The following is a 12941-nucleotide window of genomic DNA, read 5'->3' as shown; positions in this document are numbered from 1 at the left end:
GGGGGACAATCCCCTCCCTCGACCTGCTGGCCACGCTGCTTGGGACACAGCCCAGCTTACAGTTGGCTGTCTGGGCTGCGAGGGCACATTTGCTGGGTCATGTCCCATGTTTTACCCACCAGTACCCCCAAGTCCTTCTCCTCGGGGCTGCTCTCCATCCACTCCTCCCCCAGCCTGTGTTGATACCGGGGATTGCCCCGACCCCTGGGCAGGACCTTGCACTTGGCCTTGTTGAACTCCATGAGGTTCACATGGGCCCAACCAAACATCCAGTCTTATTTTAATTTCTTAAATTTTTAACCAGATCACCAGAAACTCTTTAAGTGACTGGCATTGACTTCCTGGCTTTTCAGTTTGTTCGACATTCACCAGTTGACTTAACACCCCCTTAACTTGTAGCACTGCCGGTTTTACAGGTGCTCACTGGTTAATATAGATATTAATATAATAACAGAGGGCTGGTCTTGAGAGCATCATCCAAAGTTTTCTGCTTACTCTACCGCTGCAGAAAATAATTTGCGCGCAGGCATTATTTTGATACAGTAATTAAGCAGCGGTCCCGCATATGAGTCAGAGAGCTTTAAAAGAGTCTTTTAAATTAACACTTTGGGGTGAGGATCTGGCTTCACGTGTGGTGCAAACAGGGACTGGAGGTTCCACACGCTGTGGCGTGGGCAAGCGTAATGCCAAGTTCGAGCTGGCTGGGCTATTTATACCGAACGCCTTCCAAATTTTATTGCAGCCATATAAAAGAGATTATTTGCGTGGTGTCGTGAGCGTGCTCGGGGCTTTATAGGCAGCGTTGAAGGCTGTGAATCCCTCCATACGCTCCTTGCTCGGTGATCATTTATCTTCCAGGATAGTATCGAGGAGCGTTGCGATTGTCATCTTTATTATGAAGAATTCTGGTGATTTATCTGTCATGGCAGAGTCTGCTTTTCTCCTCCCACCCCCGTCAGGAGTTGTAACTCTCTTGGCTGAGTTTGGGAGTGGAAATTCCTGCCGCGGGCTGTTGGATCCCTCCTGAACCCAACAAGAGATGCTCGTTTACTCAGGAATGCACAAGAAGGGAAATATTCTCTGTATTAAAACTGTAAAGGCACAGATCACCATTCCCACTGCTGGAGCGAGATGGGGAAGCTGCGCCCTCCGCTCAAAGGAATGAGATCCGTTCTGAAACACGTTTCCCTGGTTTTCTTGTTTCAACACCGATCCAGCATCCTGAGATTACCAGTTTACCTGGGAAGTGCCCTTCTCTTTTCTCTCGCAGAGACACCCCTGGGGACGGGTACAACATTTTCAGGGGAAATAATGGTTCTGCTTTTCCCCTCTCAACCTTGCAATAATTTTAATTAGAGTATCTCCAAGAAAAACAGCCGGCCCTCTAAATCAGTTATAAAACCAGAAGACTTAGTCTCAGCATGTAGTGTCAGCTTTAATTATCTGGGCAGTTATAGCTGTATGTTATAAAAGTCGGGCAATTAGATGCATTCCTTAAAGCCGTGAAAAAAATTGCTGGCTATCAAGTGGAGGAAAACCAGAATCAAACATATAACTGTTAATTGCATGAAACATTCAGCAGAATAAACCAGCGTGTAGATCATCCTGCAAAACACAATGAAAACGGGAATGGTGGAATACGTCAGTCCGTTTCCAGTGTCGGTGTTGGTGATCAAGGTGTTGTTGGGGAATGTCTGATTCACCTGGTAGAGTTTTGCTGCTGGGCTGGTGAAGCCAAACACCCCCAAGCCCGTCAGAGCCTTTTTGTTACCATCAACCACAGTGGTCCCGTGCCTGACACACCCCAGGGTGCCCCTTACGCAGAGCTGGGTGTAGGACTTACATTGGTGAGGTCTGTTCTGTTCCACGCACGCCTGAATTTCAAGCCTTTTTTTTTTCCATTTCCTTTCTCCCAGGAGCCAACTTGCACTTCATAAGGAGCCCCCCAGCCAACAAGGTGATAAAGACACGCTACAGGATAGTGAAGAAGAACGTGGTGTCTCCAGCTTTATCATCCTTCAGCAGCCCCATTCCCAACTGGAAGACGAGGCGCCCCGTAACATCCAGGTAATTCTTCCATCCCTCGAATGCAGCTGGTTGGGATGGGGGAGCTGAGGGACCTCCCGCGTTGGCTCCTGTTTGGTTATTACCGTTGCATGTTCACCGTTGAATTTCTCTATTTGTTTGGCTTCTTCTACGCAGAGTTTATTGACTTAAAGTGTAAAATCATATTAGTAATCACGTTAGCCTGAGTCGGCGGCCAACAGCTTACCACAGTCTGTGGCTTCATATTTATTCCCTGTTTGAATTAATTGTTTCCATGAAGCTGTTAAATAAGCTGTAAGAAAGATGAATAAACACACACACAGGTCTACATCAGCCATAAGTAAACTCACGGCTTCTTTTAGAGATGGACGTGGCTTGTTAATTAGGCACGGTCAAGCCTGTTAATGAGGCCAGACCTTCCCTCTGATTTACAACGTTGCGCACGTTGGTGCCTCGGAGGAGCTCAGATGCCCCAAACTCACACCAGGAGGTAGATGCAGACACAAACTTGCTTCTTCCTGGGTTGTCTGGGTGGGTGGAACATCAGCCTGGCCCTGTAGCAAATAATTTGTTGTGTCAGCACCCGTCTGAAGAAGGGTGTCACCAAAGGATGCTGCCAGACCCTTGGGTCTGGCTCTTCCTAAATCAGCTGTGCTGACGTCCCTGTTTCAGCCACGAGCGAGCTGCAGCCCCGTTAACTGGTGGAGATGTTACCAGGACACATCTCAGAGGCCAAGACAAAGGCTGGAGCTTCGGTATAAGCAGAAAGGTCGTTAGAGTAATTGATGCTCTAAAAAATGTGCTGTTAGAAATGATGGTTTTGGTTCTAACCCAGATTCTGGCTATTCTTAGGTTGAGAATGACTTTTTCTCCCCCCGAAGTGCTGGTTTGCTGCTGTTACAAGCAATATCCTGGGCAGAGAGAGCCTGCTCTGCTCTGGGCTTGTTAAAAATTTTATTATTCATTCTGGTGCAGCAAACCCAAGGCGCTGGGGGATGCCGTGAGCCGTTCCCCACCATCAGCAGAGCAGCGACACAGGTCGGCACCAGCGCCCTGCTCTGGGTGGTTTCATCCAAAAGTTATTTCCTCCAGCAGTGCCCCAAAGATTGTTGGTTCTTACGGTGGTGGGTTCTGCGGAGAGAGAAGGATTGCAGGGATTGTTTTTGAAGCCTGACTTCACCTGATTTTTCCCTGTCCTACGTGAATTTGAGTTTCACAAATACTGGTATCTGAAGGGGGAGTTGGTTTTGGAAGACTTCGGGGTGATGAGGCAAAGTACTAGGTAAACAGAGAGATTTAAAATAAAGCTGTTTATTTTCAAAGGATTTTTTAAAAATATAAAATTAGTTCTATTATTTTGTCTTGTTTTTTCAAGCTCTTAGTTGAGGAACTGCTTGTCTCACCTTCTATTCCAGCCTCAGTTTCAAAGAGCTTCTTCTCCTGTGGAAACTGTGGGATAATTCTGGACTGATTTCCACCCAAATTTTTTGTGGTCAGTCTTAACCTGCGCCACCTTCTCCTTTTTCTTGACCTTCTACTTTTGCCTTCCATATTTTCCCACCTGCACATCGTGCCGTTGATCCCCACGTCTCCTTTTGGTGTCCCCCCAAATCTCTTGGTTTGCCTCTGTGCAGTTAACTGTTCCACTTGGAGGTGCCACATCCATTTGCACATCCTTGGGGCCGGCTTCTTGCCTTTCCCTTGCCACAAACAAACCACATATTCTTTTTCTTGCTCCCTCATCCTGCATTTTTGTTGAACCAAGGCAGCATGTGTGTGCACCTTACCTGCCAGTGAGAGTTCTCGCTTTTGCTCACTGCTCTCAAGCTATGATGGAAAGCCAAACCATCAAATAAGTAATTATGGTGTTTCTTCTTTGGCCCCAAAAGCAGCTTTTAAAAAATATTATTATTAATTTTTCAAAGTGTGGCTTTCGCATTGTGAGAGTACAAGTGTGTTACAGTAAAATCTGAAATTGTATTGCTTCTTAGAGGTTCCTAATTTGCTGCTGGTAATTACGGCGCCTGGTATTTTGCGTGCAAATGAAGATTTGTTTCTCGTGGCTTTTAATCTCCTGTTTCCTCCTGTAGAATTGTGTAGTGCTGGCTCTGATTGTGGTCACTCCTGTAGCTGCTGTCACTGCTGTGCAACTCAAATTGCCCTTTATGAGTGCATTTACATCTGCATCGAGGTGCATCTTTGCCCTTTCCCATCCTCACTTCAGTTTGCTGCTTTTTTTGGTCCGGAACCAGCCGTTTTGAGCAAATTTTCCTCCTTTTATTTAGGGGGAAAAAACTGCTTTCTGTTCCTGGTCCAGGCAGTCCTGTTCAAACCACCCTTCTCCTTCTGTCGCTGCCTTCGCTGCAAATCCTGCCTGTTTATCAGAGAAAAGATTGTTTTGTTTTGGTTGTTTTTTTTTTTTTTTGAATGTTCTGCAAGGAATCTGGGCAAAACTGCTGCTTTAGTGTCTCTCCACCATTAATGCGCCTCAACTGGGATCTTGAAAGAGAAAATGGGAGCCAGGCAAGGCTCTCCCTGCTCTGTAATCATCCCAGTTTTATTCCTGGGAGGGGAATTTGCGTCTTGTACCTGCTCTCTGTTGGTGGATTTGGTTCTGCGATCCTTTCCCCAGCCAGTGTAACATGATGATGTTTTTGCCACTTGATGCTCTTTATAGTGAGACTCATCGTGTCATTCTGTGACACGACGCTGCCCAAAACTATTATTGTGTTGATGTATGAGCCTGACTCATGAAACTCTTCCAGGCATCAGTGGTAAGGGAGAGTCTAAGAGGCTTCTTGTAGCTGTATCAAATTTAATCTGCTGCCCCTTGATGAAATGCAGATGCTTGTGTTTAATCTGATACTGTAATAAATTACTAACGTGGTTGCCCAGGGAGGTTGTAGATGCCCCATCCTTGGAATCATTCACTGTCAGGTTGGAGCAACCTGGTCTAGTTGAAGATGTCCCTGCTCGTTGCAGGTGGGTTGGACAGGGTGATCTTTATGAGGAGCGGCTGAGGGAACTGGGGGGGTTCAGTCTGGAGAAGAGGAGGCTGAGGGGAGACCTCCTGGCCCTCGGCAACTCCCTGCCAGGAGGGGGCAGAGAGGGGGGATGAGTCTCTGGAGCCAAGGAGCCAGCGCCAGGCCCCGAGGGAATGGCCTCAAGCTGCCCAGGGCAGGGTCAGGCTGGCTCTGAGGAAGGATTTCTGTGCAGAAGGGGCTGTTGGGCGTTGGAATGGGCTGCCCAGGGCAGGGGGGAGTCCCCGGGATCCCTGGAGGGGTTGAAGAGTCGGGCTGAGCCAGCGCTGAGGGGTCTGGGGGAGTTGGGAACGGTCAGGGGGAGGGTCATGGTTGGGCTGGAGGAGCTGCAAGGGCTTTTCCAACCCAGATGATTCTGGGACTCTGTGATCTTTAAAAGTCTCTTCCAACCCAAACCCTTTGATGATTCTCTGAAATCTAGCTGTAGTTAATAGGAAACATCTCATGCTCTGACTATTTGGCTCACATTCTTCCCTTGCAGCTTGTTACTCCAGATCTGGATGGTTGATGGATGGGGGACTCGTGGTGAGAGTTGAGGAGGGCAGGAGCTTCAGGCAGGGCCAGAGCAGGAATCTCTGCCTGCTGGGTGGTGGGTCTTGCTCAACCGAGCAGTGAATTTGTGGGGGAGTGATCTGTTTGTGCTGCCACGATTGGCTGAGAGCTTCCACGTGTAGAATAATTTTATCCGTATTAATCTCTGAGTTCATTAAATAACGTAGTTTAGATCTTACAGCTGTTTCAGACAAATCTTGATAAAATGCCATCAGCAAATTAAAACAATTATATTTTAAAGAAGCAATAAATCTCTTACTCAGTCTCCCTATTACCTTCATTGTGTGTGATCAATCATCTGGAGTGTCTGGAGGAAGCACATGGTAAATGCTTCTCCTAAAGTTTTTACGTTTTTTTTGGTTGTTTTTGTTTTTTGTTTTTTTTTTTTCTCTCCATTGTTCATAACATCCTCCTGGACCTGTAAGAAGCAATGAGCTGGGACCTGCTTTCTTGCTGCTTTGCTTTGCTTTTGCCAAAACAACGGGCAGCTTCGGTGGCGGTGGGACCCGCCGTTCATGCCTTCAGCACCGCTTCAGTCACCTCCTGATTTTTATCTTTCCGTTGAGCACTTGAACGGTCACCTATTTATTTCTAATATCCTTTTCACCTTAAGCCAGAAGTGTGATGTTAAAAGGCTGCTGGTGCTGCAGCCAGCGCTGATGCTAAGGTGAGGTCCCTACTATTAAATTGAGGTTTTGAGGGGTCCAAAAGCGATGTGTAAGGGTTTTTGCATGGCCACTGATCTTTTCAGACATAATACGCTGCCGTAAGAAACTTTAGGCAGGAGCCACCTTCTTGTCTGTCTTACAAACTTGCTATTATTAAAGATGTTTCTGACATTCCCCCCCCCATCTCTTTTTGGGTGTCTGTGCTGCAGTTTGCAGCAAGAAACTTTATTGAGGCAGCTGAGATGTTGCCCTTGGTGCTGAGAAACTCCCCTAAATCATCAGGTTGAGCTGAAGAGGGACGTGTCTTTGGGAAATGAGTGACGGGGAGAGTCGCTTCGGGTCCGGAGGTACCCGGTGCTGATCCCTCGGTGATGAGTTGTGTTCTCCCCTTATTGCTAGGTTGCATTAAACTTCACCCCGCTGCTGACTTTTCTTAGAGGCGATAGATGGGAGTATATTTTAAATTAATTTTACTACACTTTTTGTAATATTTTTGTTTTAAATAGATTTATAAGCAACTTGGGGGCTATTTCTCCAAATTTATGAAGATAATTTTCACTCTCTTGATAAGGTTAAATTTACACCTGCTATTTCCATATTAATTCACATTGCTAAGTGGATCTAATTTTCTTCCGTTCTTCTATCTAGCGAGTGTGGCCTTTCCTAATGCAATTTCCCCCTCACTAAATCACTGTGATCGGGAGTCATGATCGAGTTAAATTAACTTAAATTAATTTACTTAATAAGAGCTCCAGATCATTGTGAATGAGGTTAAGATTTATTGATTCTCCTTTTCACTCCTCCCCCTTATCTCTCACTGCTTTGCAGGAGCGCAGCTCAGACGGGCTGTGATTTGCTTGCCTTAAATTTCATTTGCTCCTATTGACATTGCGGTTGGCCATCACTTAGGAATCGCTGGGGGGATGCCCTCTCCCCGTGCAGCCTCTCGCCGCCGGGAGAGGGCTGAGTGAGTCGCCGTGGAGGAGTTGGGATGGATGAAGCCACGCGCTGAGCTGCGGCGGCGATGCTGCTCCTGCTTCCAGCCTCTTTCCGTGGTTCACGTGGTGTCAGCAGATGTGGCCACCGATAAATCAGGATGATCAGGGTTCAGAGATCTTGCCCAGAGGCAGCAGAAGCTCTTCTGGGGTTGAGGGTGCTGTGGAAACTGCTAGAAAAATAGGGAGAGTGTCTGCCATTGTGGCTTGGATCCTCCACCCCAACACACCTTGGCTGGAAGGAGCGGGTGAGGATAACAGCAGGAGGATGCCCCTGGCCACTGCAGTTACTCCCCCTTGCAAAGCCACCTACTCGACCGAAGGGACAGTCCTTGCAAGCAGAGCAGGGCAAACAGGACAAACCCAAATGTCACTGAGCATCCATCCCACAGCAGCGGTGGGAAATGTCCCTGTCCCCCTATGGGGGGGTGACACACCCGTGTCGGGTTCAGCCAGGAACTGTGCCAAGAGCAACACAGAGAGCAGGAGGGTGAACCAACATCTCCAGGAGACCCCAGCTCACCCTCTCATGGAGAGACAAAACCACTTTAAGACACGTTTTTGGGAGCAGAGAGACCTACACATAGCGGCTGATGTTGTGTTTATAGACCCCCTATATGGGGGTTGAACACTGACCCACTTTGACGAGTTTTCTGCTAAAATACTGATGCATGTGTTTAAAAGAAAAGTAACCTGTCTGCAAATAATAGTCTGGCACTGGCGGAGAAGCTCAGATATTTCCTTCAGAAAACTTAGCAGCTTCTCTTGAGGGACAGTCCTACCCCTCCAGCACTATAAATAAGTAAAGAACAAGATAATACAACATTTTGTCAGAGAAATGCCTGCTCAGTAGAAAAAACTTGTCAGCAGAGGATACGCTTGTGGGGTTTAGTTTTGTTTTCTTCTTTTCTTTCCGTTCCTTGGCCTGGAGCACGTTGAAGGGACTAAGATGTAAATGAGAGCCTTCTGGGCTTGATTTGGGTCCTCACCACTCATTCTCCTGCAAAGCCTTCAGGGTTTTGCGCTGAAAGGTGAAGTGGGCGATGCAGGCTGTGAAATGGGCTCAGTCGTGGTGGTGTGCAAGTGTCGCTTCTCCGGGGCAAAGGGACATGTGGGCAAACACTCGAGGAGAAACCACCATCTGTGCCAGTCACCGTGTTTTCAGGAGGTTGGAGATGCCATGTGCTGGGTGGCTTGGACACACCAACCTCCCTGTCTCATCTCTTCCTCTCCTTCACTCTGGGTGAGCTTTTGGTTTCTGATGTCTTTTTGTTCTCTTACCAGTGGTTTTTAGATATCCATTGCCAGCCGGTCAACCCAACTCATCGCCCAGGTCACAGAATCGTAGAAGGGTTTGGGTTGGGAGAGACCTTTGAAGGACATCTAGTTCCAAGCCCCCTGCCATGGGCAGGGACATCTTCAACCAGGTCAGGTTGCTCAAAGCCACGTCCAGCCAGACCTTGAGCACCCCAGTGGTGGGGCCGTCCAGTGCTGACTCTCTAGCTTCTGCTGACCAGTGAAGGTATCTACTGAGCTTGCATGGAGGCCACCGCTCTCCAGTGCTGTCCCCGTGCTTGGTCTCCTCTTTTGTGCATCGTCATCATCATCATCATCATCTTTTCCCTCAAAACTCACTCTGGGGTGCTGAACTAATTTCATGCAGAATCACAGAATCATCTAGCTTAGAAAAGACCTTGAAGGTCATCTAGTCCAACCATTTTATTTTTTTTATTTTTGTTTTTAGTAATTGTAAATAGTCATTTTACAAAACAGCACATTTCACTCTGAGGGATATCCCCACGTAAAACCAGACACGGCGTGACGCAGCCCCTGCCGTCCCCTCCTGGGAAAGCCTTTCCTTGCTACTTGATCCCATTTTACTGACACGTCTTGAGTCCCGTTACACGTTTCCTTGCGGAAATAGTAGTTTCATCTCCTTGAGACAATGGTATCGTGTGGTCAGGAAGGGCACTCGCCTTCCCCCTCCGTGGTGGAGTATTTTCCATGTCTGAGCAGGGCAAGTGGAGCGGCAGGTGCTGGCCTTGGTGTGCTGTCAGCACATAAATTGACTCTTTCTGCCTAAACCCTTGGGGAATGGAGACACGGTTGAGCTAAAGCTGCAACCCAGAGGTGTGTGTACCCCGATGGGTGCGTGCCAGCACGGCTTTCCCACAGCGATGGCTATATATGAGTCCTGCAAAATGCTGAATTGTCTGGTTGGCATTAATATGAAATGTTAAATCTATCCTCTCTTCTTTGTGGGAGGAGAGCATATCCTTGTGGCTTTCTGGGGAAGCTCTCTCCTCCTCTCTGTGTACTTCCCGCTGTGTTGCAGATTGGGGCACAGCGCCTTAAACCCAAGTGTTTCAGTCTGCACCGAGTCATTTACCGTAATCCAAGCTGATGGGCAGTAACGTGTTAAACCACAGGAATGGAATGACTTTTGAGCTTTTTGGTTGTAGTCTAAGACTCCTCATGAATCATAGAATCATCTGGGCTGGAAAAGCCCTTGCAGCTCCTCCAACCCAACCATGACTCTCCCCCTGACCGTTCCCAACTCCCCCAGACCCCTCAGCGCTGGCTCAGCCCGACTCTTCAACCCCTCCAGGGATCCCGGGGACTCCATCACAGATGGGACGCCATCCGTCCTGGGAAGGGGATGGATTCACCCAACTTTTGTGCCATCTTTGGAAACTGTTAAGAAGTGTTTGAGATATGTTGGTGCATGTCGCTTGTCCTACAGCCCAATGTTGAGTAGCTCTGCTCACGCTCACAATTACAGAGCCAGAGGGGCCCCTGCGGGGAGTTTATCTGGATCTGGTTGGGCATGATGGAGCCCTTATCTCACCTGTCAGGGTTAGGGGAAGGCCCTCTCCGCTCAGTCAGCTTTACTGGCATGGAGTTCTGATCACCAGCATGGCCTGGGGAATTATTTCCAGCCCTTGGAGAAGATACTTCTGTATAGAGTGAAACACCACGGGGCATATTTCAGGAGACTCACATGGTGTGGAGAACATCCTTCTTCTGTCTTAAAAAAAACAACTTTGTGGAGGAAATGAAGATGCCCTTTTAAAATTAGCTATTCCTGAGAATTGGAGAGAGCAGGGGAAGGGTAGCTCCAGCTGTGCCTGCTGTGCTTTACGGGCTATAGGGAGGGAGATCCCCTAAATTATCTATATGCTGACTGCTTCTTCTGAAAAGGGACATGGGGACAGCAGCAGATGTCCTAAAAACCTAATTCCTCTAAACAAGACCCAGCGATCATTGGAAAGACGATGCTAAAACATCCCATGCGAGAACCACCTTGGTAAGTCAACACCACAAGGTGTTTAATTTGTAGGATTTTAAGATATGAGTCTTTAAGAGCAAAATCTACCTAGAATTATGTTAAATATGGCCGTTAGTAAGAGGTATCTCCCAGACTGGCATTCATGTTTTTCTAATTGAGGGATTCGCAGCTCTTCTCTAAAAGCATCTGGAGTTGGTGGCTGTAGGAACCAGATGAGTCCATGAACCATTAGTTTGATCTGAAGAGGAGTTGTTTTTTTTTTAATTTATTCCTGACTTAACTGTGAAAATACAAAATCCAGCAGCAACACTACGGGCTGGAGACCAAAAGGTGTATTGGTTTAGCGACGAGTGGTGGAAGTAGGTGGAAGTGGGTTGGCAAAGTACCAGCAGGATCCTTCTCTCTCTCTCCATCCTTAACCACCGTCTCAAAAATCTCAAGACGAAGAAAGTCAGAGGCAAAGAAATGACACCGATTATTTCTCCATGTTGCAAAGACACTGCTCTCGTGTATTTCCTCAACGCACCTCCAGGAGAAGTTGTCAAGCTGTTTTGGGGAGCGAAGACTCTGCTCTCCACGTGTCTTCGAGATGACTCAGGCTCTGGAGATGTTTGTACAGTTCTCCAAGAGGAAGACACCTTAAATCACGGCACATTCCTCACCCTGGGGAGTCAGCGGTTGGGGCTGAGAGCGGGGTTTGGGGCTGTAGTGGAGTAAATCCGTATTTTTCTGGCTGGGACTTCGTCTCAAAAGTTGCAGAGATGCAGAAAACAGTTAATGGAGGCTTCTACCATTGATAATTGCTGAGTGCTGTGACGGGGGGAGGCTTTAATTGAAGTTTTCATATAGTGTGAGCAGACAGGGGGGTTTAAAAATTTTTTTAAAGATCTCAGCAAAGGCTGTCTTCTCTCCTTGGTCCATTTATTTTTTTTTCCACCAGCCAGTACCTTCGCGTTAGCAGGAAGAAGGGATCCAATAGGAGCAATCCTGACCTCCCACAGACCAGTTGAGAGCACGAACTGGACTGGAGCTGTGGTTGAGACGCTGCTCTTGGAGGGGGAGGGAGCCTGCAAGGCCCAGGCTTCAATCTCCAAGTTCTGGAGGGGTTTCAAGCACAGCTTTATCAGTTATTTATCACATCCCGGTGATGCTCCAGTGGGATTTTGCATCTCCTTCTCCCAGTGCCGATTGCTTCCAGATGTCCCCTCACGTAGGCGAAGGATCGCGAGCATCATAACCCTACGGGCAGAGGGTGGAGCACCAGGAGTTAATTTTATTTTATCAAGATGATAAAATACCCCTCCGCCTCCCCGGCTTTTTGATGCGTTAATCTGAAAAAAGAGTCGAAATGTGACTAATGTCCTTAAAGTTCCTGTCAATTTTTTTCTTCCCAAATTCATTTGACATGAAAGTGAGAAGTAAACAGAAAGCCTGTGTTTAAGCAGATAACTTGGAAAGCCTTTTCCATCACATTTAAAAACGGCCGTGTCATGGATTCTGCGAATTGGCGGGTTCTATTTTGTTTTATTTTATTTTGTCTGTGTGGTAAATTTTCTTTTAATAATCTCGACGTGGTTTTACGAGGTTTAGGGCTAAGATTTTTTTTGAAGGGATGTTAAACCATTCTCCAAAATGACATCTCATTAAAGTGAAATTCATCTGCTGGGATTGGAGACATTACAGGCAGGAGGAAACTGTAGCTCCCATTTGAAAATACTTTTTTTTTTTTTTTCTATAGGAAGTACTTTTAATCTTTTTAATGAGGATGGTATGAGATACACAACCCTGTATTGTTTCTGAGAAGCCCTGACATCTGGCCTAGTATAATCCAGTTTCTGTTAGGGACTAGTTTAGAGGCTTTAAAACACAATGTCGCCTCTTTTGGGCAAAGCTCGGGATTAATCTTTCATACGCTGAGCGCTCCCCCCTTGCAGAAAGACAGGCACTTTATAAAACTCAGTCTACCCTTTATAAAACTCAGTCTTCCCTTTTTGCTTTTTCCCCTTTTTTCCCCCTTTTTGCTTTTTATTTCCTCCTTCCCCTTCTTTCCTCTCTTTCCCTCCCCCTCTTTCCCTTTTTAAATTTCTCTTTCTTCTTTTTTCTCTTTTCTTGTTCCCCCTTTTCTCCCTACCTCTTTCCTTCCCTCTTTTCTTTTGCCCTTTCCTCTTTTCCCCATTTTTTCATTCCCTCCTTTTCTCTTTTATTTCCCCCTTCTCTTTTATTTCCCCCCTTTTCTCATTTATTCCTCCCCTTTTTTATTTCCCCCTTTTCTTTTTTATTCCTCTCCCTTTCTGTCCCCCACTTTTCACTTTTCTTTCCCCCTTCTCTTGTCTTTTAATCTTTTTTTTCT

At 46.9% G+C, this 12941-nt stretch overlaps 1 protein-coding gene across 1 annotated transcript in view; it reads left to right on the top strand.

The window, feature by feature from the left end:
* Positions 1–12941, top strand: part of ZC3H3 (zinc finger CCCH-type containing 3) — a 179576-nt gene that overhangs the window by 74978 nt on the left and 91657 nt on the right. The window contains exon 3 of the mRNA XM_026842207.1: positions 1917–2067. Coding sequence (XP_026698008.1) covers positions 1917–2067 — 151 coding nt within the window. The remainder of the gene's footprint in view (positions 1–1916; positions 2068–12941) is intronic.

This window comes from Athene cunicularia (genome assembly GCF_003259725.1).
Source record: "Athene cunicularia isolate RWA chromosome 2 unlocalized genomic scaffold, athCun1 chr2_part1, whole genome shotgun sequence".
In the NCBI taxonomy this organism is placed as follows: Eukaryota; Metazoa; Chordata; class Aves; order Strigiformes; family Strigidae; genus Athene; species Athene cunicularia.
The sequence above is the reverse complement of the archived record's forward strand: the minus strand, read 5'-3'. Positions and strand labels throughout refer to the sequence as shown.